General features: G+C 38.1%; 1 protein-coding gene across 2 annotated transcripts in view; it reads left to right on the top strand.

Moving 5' to 3' along the window:
- PDSS2 (decaprenyl diphosphate synthase subunit 2) overlaps window positions 1-22,342 on the top strand; it is a 632,456-nt gene that overhangs the window by 106,132 nt on the left and 503,982 nt on the right. For both annotated transcript variants that reach the window (XM_053710597.1, XM_053710598.1), the window contains exon 3: window positions 16,505-16,639. In XM_053710597.1, the coding sequence (XP_053566572.1) occupies window positions 16,505-16,639 (135 nt within the window). The remainder of the gene's footprint in view (window positions 1-16,504; window positions 16,640-22,342) is intronic.

Raw genomic sequence — 22,342 nt, 5'->3', positions numbered from 1 at the left:
GTGCAGTTTTTTTGAATAAAATAATGTTTTATTTTTATAGTTCTCCGGTTATTACACTAGCGATGGAGGATTCTGTTACTTAGAGGGCATGCCATCTATTACTAAGGAGTAATTCCTGTTTATAATGTGAGGAGGCTTTACCGCCCCCTCAATTATGTTCCATAGGCCTTCATAATGTGTTAATATCAAACATGTTTGATACCACTGAGCCGTCCACCTCTGAGGAGTTGTCGCCCATTGAGGTGCGTACCCCACATGCTTATCTCTACACATGCAGTTTACCATAGCGTTGCTGATCCTCCATCTGGCGGGAGCCATTTTTCACCAGACGTTACTGCACAGCTCAGACGGCGGTGTCTGCGGCCTTTAATGCTTTACCTCGCCCTGCTAAGCGCAAGCTAAAGGTTACGTATTGCATTCCTTCCCAGAGTACATCAGATAATTTATTGAATTTAATTGATAGCGTTATCAGAAGATGAAGTTCTTTCTGAGACTTCAGAGTATGAACATTCTGGGTCGGAGTCTGCTGCCTCTAAACCTCCGGCTGCGGAGGAACCAGACTTTAGGTTTAGGAATTTGCGCTTTCTTCTAAAGGAAGTTTTTTTGGGGAATCAGTGGTTCCAGGGACCAAATTGCCTGAGGAACCTTTAACGCAGAGTCTAAGTTGGTATGAATGGGTGGTCCCCGGTCCTCTTCTGGATCGTGTAGGGGGCAAACTGTAGCTCTTTTCAGTCACTTGGTTCAGGGACGTACAGAATCTATAGGTCCTGGAGGTCATAGCTCAGGGTCACAGGATAGGTTTCAAGTCTCTGCCACCCAAGGGCAGTTCAGCCTTTCTGGGATGCGTACGGGATCTGTTCTCTTAGGAGTTATTATCCCGGTGCCTATCACTGTGAGAGGTTTGGGATACTATTCAAACCTTTCGTGGTTCTAAAGAAGGAGGGAATTTCCAGTCTGGTTCGGACCTGATATGCTTAAACAAGTTTTTAAATGTCCTCTCTTTCAAGAGGGAGACAATAGGTCCATTATTCCCCTCGTTTCAGAAGGAAAGTTCATGACCACGATAGATCTGAAGGATGCTCCCTTTACGTTCCAATTCTCAAGGACCACTTGTTTGCGTTCTTAGACCAGCACTTCCAGTTTATTGATCTTCTATTTGGTCTAGCTGGTATAGTGGGGAGCATAACTGCCTTCCAAGTAGTTGTCTCGGGGTTGATCCCGACCAATGAGGTATTCTCCAAGAAGTTTTTCGGAGAGTGGACCATTTGGAATTCTTCTCTGTCCTCTTCGATCGCATGGATGGAAGATATATCTAGAGAGAGTTTTCTTGTATCGAGTACCAGGGTGGAATTCCTTGGTACTATAATAGTCTCCATAGACATGAGAATTTTTCTAACAGACCAGAGACATTGCAGACTAGCTTCAACATGTCTTGCCCTCCAGACCTCCTAAGGCCACAGATATGGTGTATGGAGGTGATTGGTCTCATGGTGTCCAGCATGGACATAATTTCCTTGCCAGGTTTCACCTCCGACTGTTGTAACTGTGCATGCTGAAGCAGTGGAACGGTGATCATTCGGATCTGTCTCAAGATTCTTTGGACAACAGATAGAGAGAATCGCTCTCTGGGGTTTTTGTCTGGATCACTTGTCCCAGGAGATGTCTGTCTCAAGACCATCCTGGGTGATTGTGACTATGGTTGCGAGTCTGCCTGGAAGGTCCTAGGGACTCAGGAGGAAAAGCTCCTTCCCAATCGCATTTTGGATCTTCGGGCAATATACAATCCTCTGAGGGCTTGGCCTCTGCTGGGTTCATTCCAGTTTATCAGATTCCAATCAGTCAATATATCCTCGGTGGCTTACATCAACCATCAGGGGGGAACGAGAAGCTCCCTAGCTATGAGGGAAGTATATCAGATTCTGGGATGGGCGGAGACCCACATTTGTTCGCTGTCAGCAATCCACATTCCGGGTGTGGACAACTGGGAAGCAGATTTCCTCAGCAGACAATACTTTAATCTGGGGGATTGGTCTCTCCATCCTGAGTGTTTGCAGAGATTTGCAAGAGGAAGATCTTATGATGTCTCTTTACCTAGTTACCCAGATATGAGTCGAGGAACAGGGATCCTCAGGTGGAACTAACAGATGCTTTAGAGATGCCTTGGAGGTTCAATCCAATTTATCTTTTACAGCCGTTACCACTATTCCCTAGTGTAGTGGCTCGAATCAAGCAGTCGTCAGTGATACTGATTGCTCCATCTTGGCCACAAAGGATATGGTTCGCGGACTAGTGGGGATATCGTTATCTCCTCCATGGAAGTTACCTTGGATCTTCGGGCAATATACAATGCTCTGAGGGCTTGGCCTCTGCTGGGTTCATCCCAGTTTATCAGATTCCAATCAGTCAATATATCCTCGGTGGCTTACATCAACCATCAGGGGGGAACGAGAAACTCCCTAGCTATGAGGGAAGTATCTCAGATTTTGGGGTGGGCGGAGACCCACATTTATTCGCTGTCAGCAATCCACATTCCGGGTGTGGACAGCTGGGAAGCAGATTTCCTCAGCAGACAATACTTTAATCCAGGGGATTGATGTCTCCATCCTGAGTGTTTGCAGAGATTTGCAAAAGGAAGATCTTATGATGTCTCTCTACCTAGTGACCCAGATATGGGTTGAGGAACAGGAATTCTCAGGTGGAACTAACAGATGCTTTAGAGGTGCCTTGGAGGTTCAATCCAATTTATCTTTTACGGCCGTTACCACTATTTCCTAGTGTAGGGGCTCGAATCAAGCAGTCATCAGTGATACTGATTGCTCCATCTTGGCCGTGAAGGATATGGTTCGCGGACTAGTGGGGATGTCGTTATCTCCTCCGTGGAAGTTACCTTGGATCTTCAAGCAATATACAATGCTCTGAGGGCTTGGCCTCTGCTGGGTTCATCCCAGTTTATCAGATTCCAATCAGTCAATATATCCTCGGTGGCTTACATCAACAATCAGGGGGGAACGAGAAGCTCCATAGCTATGAGGGAAGTATCTCGGATTCTGGGGTGGAAGTTACCTTGTCGCAGGGATCTGCTAACCAAGGTCCCTTTGTTCATCTATGTCTAGATCTCTGAGGCTGACTGCATGAAGATTGAACGCTTAGTCCTAGCCAAAAGAGGGTTGTTGTTATTTTTACTCTCATTCAATCTCGTAGCTGGTTGCTTTTCGCATCTATCATAAGGTATGGAGGACCTGCTTATTCCAGGATGAACTGGAGAAGGGCTTTCTACAAGTCCTCTGAGGGTTCAGATTTTGGCCCTGTCTGTGTGTTATTGCAGAAGAGGTTTGCTGAGCTTCCTGATGTGCAGTCACTTGTTAAGGCTCTGCTAGGATCAGACCTGTGTTTAGATCTATTGCTCATCCTTGGAGTTTGAATCTTGTTCTTTAGTTTTTGCACGGGCTCCGTTGGAGCCTATGCATGACGTAGACATTAAACTATGTCTTGGAAGGTTCCTTTTCTACGGGCTATTGCTTTTGCGCACAGAGTATCAGTGATTTCTGTCTTGCAACGCGTCCCTCCTTTTCTGGGTTTCCATGCTGATAAGGTTGTTCTATAAACCAGGTTAGGTTTTATTCCTAAGGTTGTGTCAATTCACAAAACCAATCAAGAGATTGTGGTTCCTTTCAATGTAAATCTGGATGTGGTTTGTGTCTTAAAATCCTATCTTCAGGCCAAGTAGGAATTTAGGCAAACTTTTTATCTGTTTGTTCTCTTTCCGGGAAGCGTGGTGGTCAGAGGGCCTCTTTGACTTCCTTATCTTTTGGCTGATGAGTGTTCTCAGTTTCGCTTTGAGACGGCAGGACATAAGCCTCCTCTGAAGATTACGGCTCATTCAACTAGAGCTGTAGCCTTTTCTTGGGCCTTTAAGAACAAGGCTTCTATGGACCAGGTTTGTAAGGTGGCTACTTGGTCCTCTTTACATTCTTTTGCAACATTTTGCATATTTGATGTTCTTTGCTTCGGCCTCCTTTTACCCTCCTATTTTCTTCATTCAGTGTACTCTAGAGCTTGGGTATTTGTTCCCACAAGTAATGAATGAAGCAGTGGACTCTCCTCCCCTTTAGATGGAAAACATAAATTATGCTTACCTGATAATTTAATTTCCATTGTGGGGAGGAGAGTCCACTGCACCCGCTCGTTCTCCGGTGACGGACCTAAATCTATTTTTGTTCTTCTGGCACCATTTATACCCTGATATTTCTCCTACTGTTCATTGTTCCCTTAGCAGAATGACTGGGGAATGAGAGAAGTGGGGGAGGTATTTAAACCTTTGGCTGGGGTGTCTTTGCCTCCTCCTGGTGGCCAGGTTCTTAATTCCCACAAGTAATGAATGAAGCAGTGGACTCTCCTCCCCACGATGGAAATTAAATTATCAGGTAAGCATAATTTATGTTTTTGCAATTAAATTCTGAATAAATGTCAGTACTAATTATTTTCTTCTAACATTTATCTGTTGCTCTAAATCAGACATCCTCAAACTTGGCCCTTCGGAGGTTTTGGAACTACATTTCCCATATCAACTGGCTAAGCATCATGGGGAATGTAGTTCCAAAACCTCTGGAGGGCCAAGTTTGAAGATGTCTGCTCTAAATCACTGGGTTTCAAACCTGTCATCAGGCCTCCCCAACAGTCCACTGGAGCACAGATGAAATAATCAGCTGATTAGTAAACCTAGTTATTTTACCTGCTGTCATACAAGGTAATCCTAAAAACCTGGCCTGTTGGGGAAGCCTGAGGACAGGTTTGAAAACCAGCACTGTATAAATCTACATCTTAAATGTTATACTTTTTAGCAATGGAACCACTTATGTATTTCTTTAACACAAATCTACAGCTTGTCAAATCTTCATACTTTACAGTTAATTCCTCCAGTTGATAATTATGGAGGAGATTAACAACTCCTTAGGGGGGATCAACCAAACAGAGGTCAGGGCAGAAAAGGAAAAGGGAGAAGAAAAAGAGAAATAAGGCTAAAACAAGAGAAAAGTAATAGTCAAGAAAAATAAGATACGTGATAAACAAGCACATTCTAATTGGTAGGATTTATAGATCATAGAAAGCAATGACATTTCATCTTCATATTCAGTCTTTTTGGTACCATCATATCTAACTCGTATATCCATCTACATTCTTTTTGAAGCAGAATTCTATTCCTGTCAACTCCTCTTCCCTGTGGCAGAACATGATTGATTATAGTGTACCTTAGGTCTGAGACATTATATCCCTGCTGTTGAAAATGATGTGGTACTGGCTGTTCAGATGCTCCCTGTTTCATGGCTTGATATATGACACTTCTATCGTTTGCCACTCTTATCTGCAGATTATCGCTCGTTTTTCCCACATAGAGTAAACTACATGGACAGTGTAGCAGATAGAACACATGTGTGGTAGTACAAGTCACTCTGAAATATTTCTTCCTATGTCTAGGATAGTGGAAGAATCTACCCCAAATCATCCCATTGCAGTTGGTACCCCCGCTACATTTAAAGCATCCTTTTTGTATGTGCAACTTGTTTGCATCTCCTGTAATTGTCTCTTTGCTTCCTCTTCCTTTGTGTTTTTCCGGAGAACATGGGTAAGCTGTAAGATTGCCATTTTTGGTGCTGGTGGATGACAACTTGAAGCAAACAATAACAAATAAAAAATAATATATATATATATATATATATGTGTGTGTGTGTGTGTGTATATATATATATATATATATATATATATATATATATATATATATATATATATATATATATATATAATTATGTTCTCAACTTTCCTCCTTATTTCTGTGTTTGTGCTTTGTTAGATTTATAACTTTACTTTCTCTCCAGATATTGCATAATTTAGTGTCTGGTGGGAAAGTATGGAAATTAAAATTATTTTTATGTAGGTATACTGTCATTCCAATACTGATAAAGCAGTTATTAATGTGTCCTAGAAGCAGCTGCCTGAGGTTATAGCACCGTATCCCAAAAATGGCTGCAGATGCTCATCCAAACTGTCAAAACAAATGTCACCCTTGAGTAATTTAAGGAATGATCTTCTTGAAGGAAAAATCAAAGTAGGTTACATTATTATTTTTGTAACTGTCTTTACTGGCAAATGTGAAATTGTACAGGAGACTTGACACAGACCCAGAGCAGACTCCTTTCCTACACATGACACTTTATATATTTGTATCAGGATTTAGGTTCACTTTTTTGACATTATGTACTGAAATCTACTGGCTGTCATTAATTCATTTTACATTGACATTACCTTTTGATCTTGTCTTCTAGTAGAAATGTTTAAGATATTTAATATATTTAAACTTTTGTGCCAACTCAAATTTATAAAACAACATTTTTTTTAAACAAATCATGGCTTATGGAACTATTACTACTATAAATTTTATGAGTGGTTGCTAAGCCTATTTGTCAAAGGAAGTCCTTATTTGAGATTAATAAATGACAATGTACTCTACAGAAAATTGTGCCAGCTGGGTGGCAATAAAGTAGCCGTTTTTTGGGGTTTCATAACCCTTGAAATTTAAACAGCTCTTCCTTAACCTTTTTCACATTTAAAAATATTTTAACATGTTTAACAGCTATTCTTTCATGTGCATGATATAATTTTTTTTTAGTAATATGTCACTTTAATATGCTGTTAAGTTTTTCTATAATAATTGGATACTTGTATAGCGCACAACCTTGAACGTAATCGACTACGGGAACTGATAACCGGTATTATTATGTACCTTGTTTACTCAGAAGCTCATTCATAATCTTCCGGTTGGTCTCTAGATTTACATTTTTTTTTATCACATATGAGCAGTGCCAACAAGTGCCGTAAAACTTAACATTTAAAGTTAGGTACAATTAACCCCTGGTTGCTCTGAGCATGCAAATGCCTGGTTTAAGCAAACGTTAGAAATTATCCTTTTGGAAAAGACAGGTTTTTTTGGACACACACACACACATAAAATGAGAAACCTACATAAGAGACAGAAGATTACCTCCCCCCAACTGTTCTGATTTTCGCAGGACAGTCCCAATTTTAGGGGTCTCTCCTGTTGTCCCGGGACAGACCCCTGTTGCTTGCCATCTGTCTCGCATTGCCCCATGCATGTTTAATTTTTTTAATTCTATTGGGCCCATACTGAGAAACAGCTGGCTTTTTTCTCCCAGGGTTAGATACCTGTTAGATTCCTTGTGGAAAATGAATGGTGTGTGGGTTAAGCAGGAGTAAGAAGGCTGTATACCCTCTGACCTCAGGTAATGGTGACCTCTAACCTCTGGTATTAATGATATCTAACCCCTGGTGATAATACTAGCATGCCTTCAGTTTTATAAGATGAGCAGTGCTAACACCAGGGTAACGAACAGTGGCAGCCTCAGACTGCCAGCTAATGTGCTTGCCAACCCCAGGAATCCATACAATTAATTACAGATACCCATATATGATGTAGTGTGTGTGTGTGTATCTGTATGTATAAGTGTGTGTGTGTATCTGCATGTATAAGTGTTTGCTATGTAGTGTGTGTATCTGCATGTATAAGTGTAAGCTATGTAGTGTGTGTGTGTGTATCTGTATGTATGAGTGTGTGTGTCTGCATGTATAAGTGTATACTTTGTAGTGTGTGTATCTGCATGTATAATTGCATTCTATGTAGTGTATCTGTATGTATAAGTATGTGTGTGTATCTGCATGTATAAGTGTATGTTATGTAGTGTATCTGCATGTATAAGTGTAAGCTATGTAGTGTGTGTATCTGCATGTATAAGTATGTGTGTATCTGCATGTATGTGTATGCTATGTAGTGTGTATGTGTGTATCTGCATGACTATACGTGTAAGCTATGTAGTGTGTGTGTATCTGTATGTATAAGTGTATGCTATGTAGTGTATCTGCATGTATATGTGTAAGCTTTGTGGTGCGTGTGTATCTGCATGTATAAGTGTAAGCTATGTAGTGTGTGAGTGTATCTGCATGTATAAGTGTATGCTGTGTAATGTGTGTATCTGCATGTATAAGTGTATGCTGTGTAGTGTGTGTATCTGCAGGTATAAGTGTAAGCTATGTAATGTGTGTGTGTGTATCTGCATGTATAAGTGTGTGTGTGTATCTGCATGTATGTGTATGCTATGTAGTGTGTATGTGTGTATCTGCATGTATAGGTGTAAGCTATTTAGTGTGTATATGCATGTATACATGTATGCTGTGTAGTGTGTGTGTATCTGCATGTATAAGTGTAAGCTTATGTAGTGTGTGTGTGTGTATCTGCATGTATAAGTGTATGCTGTGTAGTGTGTGTATCTGCATGTATAAGGGTATACTGTGTAGTGTGTGTATCTGCATGTATAAGTATATGCTGTGTAGTGTGTGTGTGCATGTATAAGTGTAAGCTATGTAGTTTGTGTGTATCTGCATGTATAAGTGTATGCTGTGTAGTGTGTGTATCTGCATGTATAAGTGTATGCTTTGTAGTGTGTGTGTGTATCTGTATGTATAAGTGTGTGTGTATCTGCATGTATAAGTGTATGTTATGTAGTGTATCTGTATGTATAATTGTGTGTGTATCTGCATTGATAAGTGTATGCCATGTAGTGTATCTGCATTGATAAGTGTATGCTATGTAGTGTATCTGCATTGATAAGTGTATGCTATGTAGTGTATCTGCATTGATAAGTGTATGCTATGTAGTGTATCTGCATTGATAAGTGTATGCTATGTAGTGTATCTGCATGTATAAGTGTAAGCTATGTAGTGTGTGCGTGTGTATCTGGATGTATAAGTGTATCTGCAAGTATGTGTATGCTATGTAGGGTGTATGTGTGTATCTGCATGACTATACATGTAAGCTATTTAGTGTGTGTGTGTATATCTGCATGTATAAGTGCATGCTGTGTAGTGTGTGTGTGTATCTGCATGTATAAGTGTAAGCTATGTAGTGTGTGTGTATCTGCATGTATAAGTGTATGCTGTGTAGTGTGTGTATCTGTATGTATAAGTGTATGCTGTGTAGTGTGTGTATCTGCAGGTATAAGTGTATGCTGTGTAGTGTGTGTATCTGCATGTATAAGTGTAAGCTATTAGTGTTTGTGTATCTGCATGTATAAGTGTATGCTGTGTTTGTATCTGCATGTATAAGTGTAAACTATGTAGTGTGTGTATGTATCTGCATGTGTAAGTGTAAGCTAGGTAGTGTGTGCGTGTGTGTATCTGCATGTATAAGTGTATGCTGTGTGTGTATCTGCATGTATAAGTGTAAACTATGTAGTGTGTGTGTGTGTGTATCTGCATGTATAAGTGTATGCTGTGTAGTGTGTGTGTGTGTATCTGCATGTATAAGTGTATGCTGTGTAGTGTGTGTATCTGCATGTATAAGTGTATGCTATGTAGTGTGTGTGTATATCTGTATGTAACATAGTAGATGAGGTTGAAAAAAGACCAAAGTCCATCGAATTCAACCTATACAAATCTAAAATACTTAAAAGTTAAGTTTAAATAATCCCTCTAAAAGGTAACCTATTTAATACTAGCAATCCTATCCATGAATTTTGTTTCTAGACAGAAATGTATCCAAACAATTTTTAAATGTATATAGGGTATTGGTATTCACTACCTCCTTTGGTAATGAGTTCCACAATTTTATTGCTCTTACAGTGAAAAATCTAATCTAATTAGATTAGTTTGACTTGATCTATTTCTCATAAAACCATGCTGATTTGAACTACTAATCTTGTTTACATGAATTTGCTCATCAATATAATCCCTTATAATCCCTTCAAATATCTTCCCCACTATTGATATTAGACTAACTGGTCTATAGCTTCCTGGATCATCCCTGCTACCCTTTTTGAAGAGTGGCACCACATCAGCTTTACACCAAGCCTGGGGTACCATGCCTGAGGATAGAGGTTTGTCTATAACAGTGCTAAATTCCCTTAACACCCTTGGGTGTATTCCATCTGGGCCTAGAGTTTTATTTACCTTAATATTATCCAGTTTTTTTTCCTGATATGCTTTATACATAACCCAGTAAATGGTATGGGCTGGCATGTTCTAGTTTGTTCCAAAGTATCGTCAATTGGTTCCTCTCTTGTGTATATTTAAGAAAAAAACTGGTTTAGTACCTCAACCTTCTCCCTGTCACTGTTAACCATGCTACCCTCCACACATTTTAATGTACCTATATTGTCCTTCTTAGATTTTTGCTATTTATCTACTTAAAGAACCTTTTAGGATTAGAATCCTTTGCAACTAATTTTTTATTTAAAATTTTGGCTAATTTGATTATTTTTTGCATTCTTTATTATATTCCTTATAAATATATGTTGAGTCTGTACTATTTTCTTTGAATACTTTAAATGCCCTACCTTTTTTCCTAATGTCTCTTAGCACATTTTTATTTAGCCACATTGGCTTGGATTTTTTATTTTTATAACCATATGGTATTTGTTGATATGTACAGTATATTTATTTAACAAAGTTTTAAATGTTATCCTTTTATCCTCTGTATTTTTATTAGAGAATAATTTGTCCAAATTTATGTTATTTAATGATTTCCTTAAATCGCTGAATTTTGCTTTCTTAGAAATTAAAAGTCTTAGTTAAACATTTAAGACACTGCTTATATAAAGAGATTTCAAATGTGGCCATGTTATGATCACTTTTACCCAAGTGTTCTTTGACTTCTATGTTTGATATTATACAGTGGGGCAAAAAAGTATTTAGTCAGCCACCAATTGTGCAAGTTCTCCCACTTAAGAAGATGAGAGAGGCCTGTAATTTTCATCATAGGTATACCTCAACTATGAGAGACAAAATGTGGAAACAAATCCAGACAATCACATTGTCTGATTTGTAAAGAATTTATTTGCAAATTATGGTGGAAAATAAGTATTTGGTCATTATCAAAAGTTCATCTCAATACTTTGTTATATATCCTTTGTTGGCAATGACAGAGGTCAAACGTTTTATGTAAGTCTTCACAAGGTTGTCACACACTGTTGCTGGTATGTTGGCCCATTCCTACATGCAGATCTCCTCTAGAGCAGTGATGTTTTGGGGCTGTCGCTGGCAACACAGACTTTCAACTCCCTCCAAAGGTTTTCTATGGGGTTGAGATCTGAAGACTGGCTAGGCCACTCCAGGACCTTGAAATGCTTCTTACGAAGCCACTCCTTCTTTGCCCGGGTGGTGTGTTTGGGATCATTGTCATGCTGAAAGACCCAGCCATGTTTCATCTTCAATGCCCTTGCTGATGGAAGGAGATTTGCACTCAAAATCTCACGATACATGGCCCCATTCATTCTTTCATGTACACGGATCAGTCGTCCTGTTCCCTTTGCAGAAAAACAGCCCCAAAGCATGATGTTGCCACCCCCATGCTTCACAGTAGGCATGGTGTTCTTTGGTTGCAACTCAGCATTCTCTCTCCTTCAAACACGACGAGTTATGTTTCTACCAAACAGTTCTACTTTGGTTTCATCTGACCATATGACATTCTCCCAATCCACTTCTGGATCATCCAAATGCTCTCTAGCATACTTCAGACGGGCCCGGACATGTACTGGCTTAAGCAGGGGGACACGTCTGGCACTGCAGGATCTGAGTCCCTGGCGGCGTAGTGTGTTACTGATGGTATCCTTTGTTGCATTGGTCCCAGCTATCTGCAGGTCATTCACTAGGTCCCCCCGTGTGGTTCTGGGATGTTTGCTCACCGTTCTTGTGATCATTTTGACCCCACGGGGTGAGATCTTGCGTGTAGCCCCAGATTGAGGGAGATTATCAGTGGTCTTGTATGTCTTCCATTTTCTAATTATTGCTCCCACAGTTGATTTCTTCACACCAAGCTGCTTGCCTATTGCAGATTCAGTCTTCCCAGCCTGGTGCAGGTCTACAATTAAGTTTCTGGTGTCCTTCGACAGCTCTTTGGTCTTCACCATAGTGGAGTTTGGAGTGTGACTGTTTGAGATTGTGGACAGATGTCTTTTATACTGATAACAAGTTCAAACAGGTGCCATTAATACAGGTAATGAGTGGAGGACATAGGAGCCTTTTAAAGAAGAAGATACAGGTCTGTGAGAGCCAGAAATCTTGCTTGTTTGTAGGTGACCAAATACTTATTTTCCACCATAATTTGCAAATAAATTCTTTCCAAATCAGACAATATGATTTGTCTGGATTTGTTTCCACATTTTGTCTCTAATAGTTGAGGTATACCTATGATGAAAATTACAGGCCTCTCTCAAAGAACACCATGCCTACTGTGAAGCATGGAGGTGGCAACATCATGCTTTGGGGCTGTTTTTCTGCAAAGGGAACAGGACGACTGATCCGTGTACATGAAAGAATGAATGGGGCCATGTATCGTGAGATTTTGAGTGCAAATCTCCTTCCATCAGCAAGGGCATTGAAGATGAAACATGGCTGGGTCTTTCAGCATGACAATGATCCCAAACACACCACCCGGGCAAAGAAGGAGTGGCTTCGTAAGAAGCATTTCAAGGTCCTGGAGTGGCCTAGCCAGTCTTCAGATCTCAACCCCATAGAAAACCTTTGGAGGGAGTTGAAAGTCTGTGTTGCCAGCGACAGCCCCAAAACATCACTGCTCTAGAGGAGATCTGCATGTAGGAATGGGCCAACATACCAGCAACAGTGTGTGACAACCTTGTGAAGACTTACATAAAACGTTTGACCTCTGTCATTGCCAACAAAGGATATATAACAAAGTATTGAGATGAACTTTTGATAATGACCAAATACTTATTTTCCACCATAATTTGCAAATAAATTCTTTACAAATCAGACAATGTGATTGTCTGGATTTGTTTCCACATTTTGTCTCTCATAGTTGAGGTATACCTATGATGAAAATTACAGGCCTCTCTCATCTTCTTAAGTGGGAGAACTTGCACAATTGGTGGCTGACTAAATACTTTTTTGCCCCACTGTATCTGTATTATTTGATAGCACTAAATCCAATATAGAGATACTCCTAGTTGGCTCCTCTATTAATTGTGACAAGAAGTTATCCCTGAGAACATTTAAATATCTACCCCCCTTAGCTGAATTACTAGTTTCATTGGCCCAGTTTATATCAGGGTAGTTAAAATCTCCCATAATTACAGCACTGTTATTAGCAGCCTTACCTATTTGCATTAGTAGTTGAGTTTCCTCCAGGTCACTAATGTTGGGGGCCTTGTAGCATGTTCCAAGTAATATTTTTTTAGGATTTTACCCCCCACTTTATTTCAACCCACAGTGTCTCAACATTGTCACCTGTATCATAAATATCTACCCTTATTGTAGGCTTAAGGTTAGGTTTAATATACATGCAGATTCCTCCACCCCTTTTATTATTCCTATCCCTCCTAAATAAAGTATACCACTCTAAGTTACCTGACCAGTTATGTGAATCATCCCACCAAGTTTCAGTTATACTGATAACATCATATTCCTCTTCTGCAACTAAGAGCTCCAGCTCCCCCATTTTACCTGTCATGCTTCTGGCATTTGTTGTCATACATTTAATTTTCATGTGCTTTCTGATGCTGCTTGGTGGGCTTTCCTCCATACTTTCTAATGTGACATTTGTTAAAGGGACATAATACTCATATGCTAAATCACTTGAAACTGATGCAGTATAACTGTAAAAAGCTGACAGGAAAATATCACCTGAGCATCTCTATGTAAAAAAGGAAGATATTTTACCTCACAATTTCCTCAGCTCAGCAGAGTAAGTTCTGTGTAAAAAGTTATACTCAGCTGCAGCCCAGCTGCAGGTAAAAAAATCTAAATAAATTAAGAAATGAACTGCAGCCAATCAGCATCAGCAGTGCTGAGGTCATGAACTCTTTTACTGTGATCTCATGAGATTTGACTTAACTCCCATGAGATTTCATTGTAAACTTCCTTACACTGAATTTGGAAATAAGATGAGAGTGCACGAGGCTCATCCCTTCGGCTGTCCCGGGACAGACATACTGATATGCTGCTTAGAAGTCCTTTACAATGGGTTGTGGCTACTGAGGAACTTTTGAGGTAAAATATCTTTCTTTTTTACATAGAGATGTTCAGGTGATATTTTCTAGTCAGCTTTTTACAGCTATGCTGCATCACTTTCAAGTGTTTAAACATTTGGGTATTATGGCCCTTTAAGTCATCCCTTCCTTGAGATATTATAGGAGTGACAAATTCACAGACTGATCTCTCTGTTCTAACTGACCCTCCCCTCCTTTGCCTAGTTTAAAAGATTCTCTAAATGTGCCACCTTCCTTTCGCCCAACACACCTGCACCCATGTCATTCAGGTGCAATACATCCTTACTGTACAAATTGTACCCAAGTGAAAAGTCAGCTCAGTGCTCTAAAAAGTCAAACCCCTCATTTTTACACCATGTTTTTAACCATGAATAACCAGACCTTCTACCTTACTGAGTTAGCACACGGCACTGGTAATATCTAGAAAATATTACTTTGGAGGTCCTTGCTTTAAGCTTGCTATCTAACTCCCTGAAGTCATTTTTTAGGACTCTCCATCTCCCGCTGATTCCTTCATTAGTACCAATATGTACCATGACTGCAGGATCAGACCCACATCCCTCTAACAATCTATCATATGCTCCACAATATGCCTAACGCAAGCCCTTGGAAGACAGCAAACTGTTCTATTTAAGGGGTCTGGATCACAAATTACCCTATCAACCTTCCTAATAATAGAGTCTCCTACCACCAACATCTGCCTCAGGCCCTGACTTATATGCCCCTCTTCCATGACTGAAAGACTGTTAACTATAGTATGCCCTTTTACCATGTCTGAAGGACTGCCCACCATAGTATGCTTCTCTTCCACGACTAAAGGTCGGTTCACTATACTAGGCAAAACAGCCCTCTCTGATACTGCCACCCCTGAACTGATATCAACAACATCTTCACTTAATCTGGCAAATCTGTTGGGGTGTACCAGCTCAGAACTGGCCTGTCTCTTCCGCCTACCTTTACTTTGCCCTCTGTGACCCAGCTACATTCTGGAGTCTCCTCATCTGAATCCTCCCCATTCCCACTGCTAGAACCATTAACAACCAACTCAGTCCTATCTATTTCCCTGTCAAGTGTCTGAATTTTATGCAGTGTTGCAATTCGTTCCTCCAGAACTCCAATACGAGTTTCTAAAGAGACAATATGCTCACATTTGCCACAGACATATAATCCCTGAAGTTGCTGCTCCAGTGAAGCAAACATGTGGCAAGCTGTACACTGAATGAGATTCTCACGCATACTTAATAAAAGGTTTAACCTCAAAATATAAAATAATTCTATTTCCCCTTGGTTACTCCAAATCCTTGTTTGCCTAACTACCTTGTTTAGCTAACTGCTTACTTAAACAGACAATCTTACTATAACAGATAATCAAGGCAGCAGACCCTCTCAGTGTATGCTATGTAGTGTGTGTGTGTGTATCTGCATATATAAGTGTATGCTATGTAGTGTGTGTATCTGCATGTGTAAGTGTATGCTATGTAGTGTGTGTGTATATCTGTATGTATAAGTGTATGCTATGTAGTGTGTGTGTGTGTATCTGCATATATAAGTGTAGGCTATGTAGTGTGTGTATCTGCATGTGTAAGTGTATGCTATGTAGTGTGTGTTTCTGTGTATTTGAGTGTGTGTACATGTGTATGTGTAGTTTGTGTTACTGTGCATTTTTGCTGATTTTAAAGGCCAGAATCTATTATTATTATTATACTTTATTAAGCGCCAACATATTCCGCAGCGCTGTCCATGGATACAATTCATTTCGAATCTAGAATATTAATGGGGAATGTAGAGAGCATTTTTAAAGAATCTATTATTACATGTCCAATTAAGATAAAAAATAGTTAGCAATATTAAATACAATATTAAATACAGAGCTCACATAGCTATACCAGTAATTTGAGCTTGTGTTTGAATTGCTGCATAAGAGTATTAAAATATATGACTCTATTTACAATTTTATTTATATTACTTTGGTCTTATTATTTTTTTAAGCACCATTCCTGCACACCACATATCAAACTTTTGCCACGGGGGGGATGCCTATAATCACATTTTATTTGTGCATAATTCTGCTTTGTAAGGTATTATGTCCCTTCATTGTAGATCTGTGAGACCGTTATAATTACAGGCTTTTTAATGTATCCCTTGCAGTGACATGTTATTTAAAGTATTGTACTTCTATAGGAAGCAATTTAGGAAGATGATATTTATGTTTTTTAACTGTTTTTTTTTCCTTTTGGAAAAAACTGTTATGCCAGTTGGATTTTAGGTGTAAGTGGTAAAATTGTCTTATAGTACATCTGTGTTTTTTCCCCTTGAATTTATTGGCTGTTAGGTTTTTGCCGTAATATGAAGTACCTTTCTGCACTAACTTTCCAGCTTGTGATCTGTGCAGCTATGTTGTATCCAGTACTGATGATTTTTTTCTTTCTTGGCAGAGCGTTTGTGTATGACAGCCGAAACAACCTACAGATGCGAGGCTTGGTGGTATTATTAATTTCAAAAGCAGCTGGGCCGAGTAAGGCTGAAGATAACTCCTTCCAGCATGACATGATTAGTGGTATTTATGCCAGGTAAGACATCAGAAATATTATTAATAGTATTGTATAAGATCAAAATCATGCAAGTGCTGTTTATACTATTAAAAGTCCCATTCACAAATCATCTCATGCTGTGTAATAACATCCACATATTGTTCAAATCAGAAAAACAACAACGTATTTGATCCAAATATCTACTAATGCTTAAATAGCCCATCTGGTCACCCAGACTGCAATGGCTGACAGCATGCTGTCATTATAGCAAAAAAGTAGACATTTTTGCCAGCCAGAACACTTACTAATTAAACAGTAGATTTCCCCAGTACAAGAAAATATAGTTCATATAGTCTTATTTTCATGTTATTTTTTTCATTAGTAGCCTTGTGACTTGAACGCCATCTCCATTGTTAAAGGAGCTTGCTTTCTTTGCGGAGTCCTCATTAAAAAACTAGCAAAACTCTCACATACCAACACTCTGTTTCTCTCTTGCTCTCTTTGTGTCTGCCTCTCTTCCCTCCAAACACTTATTTCAGGTGCTGTAAAATTACAAGTGCATGAATGTTCCTCACTCTCAAATGGGAAGAAACTGTTCCAATACTAACTGCCAGTAACTTGTTTGGCAGTTAACACTGGCTTAGCTGTATTATACATCATTTAACAGTTTTTTTTATTTCACGCAATAGTCTCCAAATAAACAGTGCTTCATGTTGTGTTGTCAGTTTAGCATGGTTAATATGTAATGGGAAACAAAGGCCTACAAGAAAAATTAAGATTAATTTTCGCCTTCTATTCCTTTAAATATCCTTCACCATTACACATCATGCTTTTATTCTTTAAATCCTATCATATACTGAATTTTGTTATCTCACTTTGAATTGATTAGAGCATTGTTACATTTTTCAAAATTAATATGTTTTCTTTCAAAAGCCAACTAATGTTCTCTAGATATTGTGTTCCTCAATGAAACCCTCTGTCTGTGTAATGGGAGAAAACCTATATGTTCGGTGATCTGCAAGAGTTAGAATAAGCGACTGAAATTATACACTAACTTATAAGAAGATTTATTAAAGGGACATGAACCATATAGATCATACAATGATACAGTTGTGCAGAAGTAACATATGACATTTTCAAAACATAAGAATGATTTGTAGTTTGTAGATGTTGTTAAGCACCACCTTGTTGTAAGAGGGAGTTGTGAAAGGTAACTCTGTAAATGTTAAAATATAAACCCTCTACGAGGATTGTTTTATATAATCTCATCTGAGTAGAGAACTTTAGAGAATTGGACTCTGCCTGGACACACACCTGCTGTCACCAGTATCCAGTACCTGCCCAAATTAATTTAGAGTCTGTGATATTGGAGCCAATGGTAGCCAGTTGAAAGAACTAGTAGTTTACAAGTACAGAAAGGCATAAGGAGACTCAGTTGGAGATAGAGGAAACTAGGTATGGCAGAAAATTCATATTAGGGCATTCGTTTTCAAAACAAATGGCGAATATGGCTGCAGGCAGAACATTCAACTCTTTCCTGAGCCGGAAATATCAGTGGGAAAATGCAACACACATCTGGTTTTGCACAGATCTTTGTGTGTTGCATTTGCACACTGATATATCTGGCTCCGTAAAGAGTAGAATGCGTTGATGCGGCCATATTCAGCACTCGTTTTGGAAACCAATGCCCTAATTCAAATTTTCTCCCATGCCTAAAGGAAACAGTAAGCTTTTAGTTTTAAAATGTTTGTTTGTATACTGAACCATTTTTAAAGTGATGGTAAATCCTAGCATTTTTTAAATGCTAGGCTTTACCAGTGCTACAAATAAAGGGGACTTAAAAGGGACATAAAATCCCCCCAAAAATCTTTCATGATTCAGACAGAGCTTAACCTTTTAAAAAAAGTTTCCAATTTACTTCTATTATCAGATTTGCTTTGTCTCTTGTTGTTCTTTGTGGAAGAGATATCTAGATAGGTAGCGTGCACATGCCTGGAGAATTACATAACAGGAAATAGTGCTGCCATCTAGTGCTGTTGCTAATGTATAACATTCTTGCAAATCTGCTGCCATAGTGCTCCAGACACGGGCACATTCCTGAACTTACCTTCCTTCTTTTCAACAAAGGATAGCAAGAAAACTAAGAAAATGTGATAATAGAAGTAAATTGTATGGCTAGCACGATATTGGCAAAGAAGGCGCAATTGACAAAAAGGAGCGTTGCTACAGGCGGCCGGATCTGTTCCAGCTCTGCATAAACTCGCTGTAAATAAAGGAACTTTTAGCATGATTTACCATCACTTTAAATGATCTTTCTAGTTTTAAATAGCTTTATATTTGTAATGTCTGTTCCAGATCAACTGATGCTTCATGCCCCTTAAATATAAACTGATCTGATGTTAATGTTAGTACGTTAATGGACTATAAACTAGCTGATTCCCCCCCCCCCCCTTTAATTAATGCATTGTAAAATCTTTAAACCAATCATTGGTAAAAGTAGATAAACAGAGTCAGGGCTAAATGTATATTGTAAAAGACAGCTCTAGAATTTAAAAACTTGAAATATACACATATCTAGGCTCTTCCTAGGGACTCTTCTTTAGACTTTGCTAATATATTAATCTATTATAAGACTGTAGAAAGATGTTGTAATTACTGTCCTTTTAAGTAGAGGCTCATCTGCTGCCTGGATACTAGTTTAGCTGGTCACGTACAGTGGTTTATCACCCATTTGGGTCCCGCTTAGCCTTCAGCCTAGTTCTGATATTAACATGTTTTTAGCTTTTGATTTCATTAAAATATCAGAATAATTTGTTTAATTTTTTTTTGTCCTTTCTAATAATAAATTATTATTTTACAAATAGTTATTTTTAATCACTTGCAATGTTTTTCAAAATTGTATTTCAAACATATCTCCAAAAATATTTCCAAAACTTTTCTGTAACATTTTTTAAATTATTATTTTCATTTTTTTTTTTACATTTCCTTTTAATAACATTTCAAAATATCCTCAACACACTTTCAAAAAGCACTTGCAAAAAAACATTGGACAAAGCTTCTTTGCATATTGAGTTTAATATTTTAAATAAAAAAATATCCTTATTTATGTCTTTACATATAAGAAAATGTTTTTTTTTGCAAACAAAAACCCCCCCAAAATTAAAGTATTAAAACAGTTTTTTCAAATAAAAAATGTATTTTATATTTTTACATTTTAAAAATGTATTATTATTGTTTTTTTATGAAAACAGCCTCAATATTTGTTAAAAGAAAGGATTAACATTCAGAATTAGCCTTAAGACCATAGAGGGTATAAAGCAGGGGTGGGCAAGAGGTAGATCACAGTCTACCAGTGGACCGCAAGTGAATTTTGAGGTGATCGCCTGGAAGATTTTAAAAAGTCTGCATAATAACAGAAACATTTCTCACACATCTAGATTCTGAGTGAAGAGGCTCACCACCGTATGTATGAGAAACGTTTCTCTTATGCAGATTTTTTAAATCTGCTATGAGTTTATGACGGCGGTATGTGTACTTCAGTATGCGCAACGCGGCTGTAGCTGAACTTGCTGCCCCAGCTTTGGTTACTGCCTGTCCCAAACTCTCCTACTTTTTGTCTCAAGAGCGGACTGTCCATAGTACAGACCAAGCTGAGATGCTGCTCGGTATCCCTGGGTTTGGCAGTTCTAGGTTCTGCTCTGTTTAATATTCTGCTGCTACTTTCTAGTTCTGTCCTCCATTACTTGTCACCAGGCTCTGCTGGGTGAATGGTTTGGTGTTGTTTTTTTCCCAGGGGCTGTTACTCCCCTCAGGTTCTTTTACTTACTCTGTACCATGATGCTGCTCTCTGATACTTTCTCTGACACACTAATATTAGGTATACTTTGTGCTAGTTTCTGCAGCGTTCTATCCAGCCAATACAATTACTTTGTAGAATGAGTCTTTCTATGATTGGCTGAGAATAGTTCATTGTCATCATTGTACCTGAGCTGTGGGTTTACCATGTGTTCCAGGTTTGACTACTCCGCTAGCCCTAGACTTGAGCCGCTTTGATTGTGAGACTTCTTAGTCATATGCAGGTGCAGCTGTATTTATAGAAAAGAAAAAGGAGCCAATAGCATTACTGGTAAATTAAATAGAACTTCCTATAGCTCAGATTCGATAAATAAATACGATGATTGAAATGTAAATGGAGCTGAATGGTGCTGTGTATAAAGCAAACTTGGGGAAACATTCTAGGAGGTAGAGAAGCCTCCTATTCAAATATACACATATAGCACTCAGGAAGTTTATAAATTAATGTATTCTTGAATGAGATCACAAGCTGTGATCACAACACATGGTAATTGTCCAATCTTGAACCAAAGATATGAGGATGGGAGTGAATAATATAAAATTTAACTTTTAATAGGATTTATATGTTAAAATAGGAAAGAAATAAAATTAAAAACACTCACACATAACTATTGGTGCTACACATTGATGATAGGTTAAAAATATTGAATAGTATGTGGCCGTATAATCACCCAGAGGGTCGAATGAGTATCAGATGACCAAATAGATCACCTTGAAAAGTGAATAATATCACTACGAAGCTGTTACTGTTTCATTACTTGAATGATCTGAAGTTAATAAATGTGGTTTATTAGTGACCGAATATATCTCTGCTTGTTAAATTACTGATAACAATAATATTGGTGAATGGCAATAGCTGTCACTATTGTTTTATATATAACATTGAAAGTAGAGACAAAATGTATTATTTGTAACATATATTCATGAATTGAAAATACAGGCTTGTAGTGCCATCTAATATCCTATACTGCTACTATTTTTTTGAATGAATATGTCAAAGATAATAAAAGTAGTTTACTTGTAATAGCATGGATATCTATTTGTTCAATTATGGGTAACAAAAGTATTGATAAATGACAGTTGGTTGCTAGCACCGTTATTGTATATATAGAATTGAAAATAGAGATAACTGTATTGTCTATAACATATATTATGTATTGAGTATACAGGCTTAGGGTGCCTTCTAGTATCTTATGCAAATATCTTGTTTGAAATTAGGTTTTGAGTTGTTTTCAATTTTGAAAATACTGTAATCTCATAATTATGTACCATTAATTTTATTTGCATACAGAGATCACCATTGACCTGATCTTGAATGTTTCTAGTGATTCTGTAGGTATAATACTGGTTGCAATATATAAGGTAGTGTGTTGTTTATTGGTTGCTAGATTTGCGCAACATGGTATAACTTCTAAATAATTTTTGTACTTATAAATTAAGAATCAGACTTTATGGTGGACAGTTTGGTAATGTCTATTCCACCGCTTAATTTTTGAGACTAATGTGTCTTCATTGGTCTCACTGATGTCTTATCCAACTTTTTAGATTTATTTTTTTTGTAAATATATTTTTATTGAGGTTGTGAGAAGGATTACAGCAAGTATTCATCCAGTGACAATGAACTTATAACATAGAAACATATATTGTATACCCAAAAACATAACAAAGAAGTAGAGATACAACAAATCTGGGTATAGAGTCTGTGCGTCCCTGGAAGAACATCAAAACAATAAATATGCAATAGAAGGCTGTATCTGGTATTCGTATTACAAATATTGTAGATAAAGAAGTTTACAACGAATATCTAGTAAACGAGAGTAATATTGTAAGACATACATAACCAGTATACCAATAAAGAATAATGAAACCTCATTTTTTATACTATAG

This window comes from Bombina bombina, chromosome 4 (genome assembly GCF_027579735.1).
Source record: "Bombina bombina isolate aBomBom1 chromosome 4, aBomBom1.pri, whole genome shotgun sequence".
NCBI lineage: Eukaryota > Metazoa > Chordata > Amphibia > Anura > Bombinatoridae > Bombina > Bombina bombina.
This window is presented reverse-complemented; position numbering and strand designations above follow the sequence as displayed.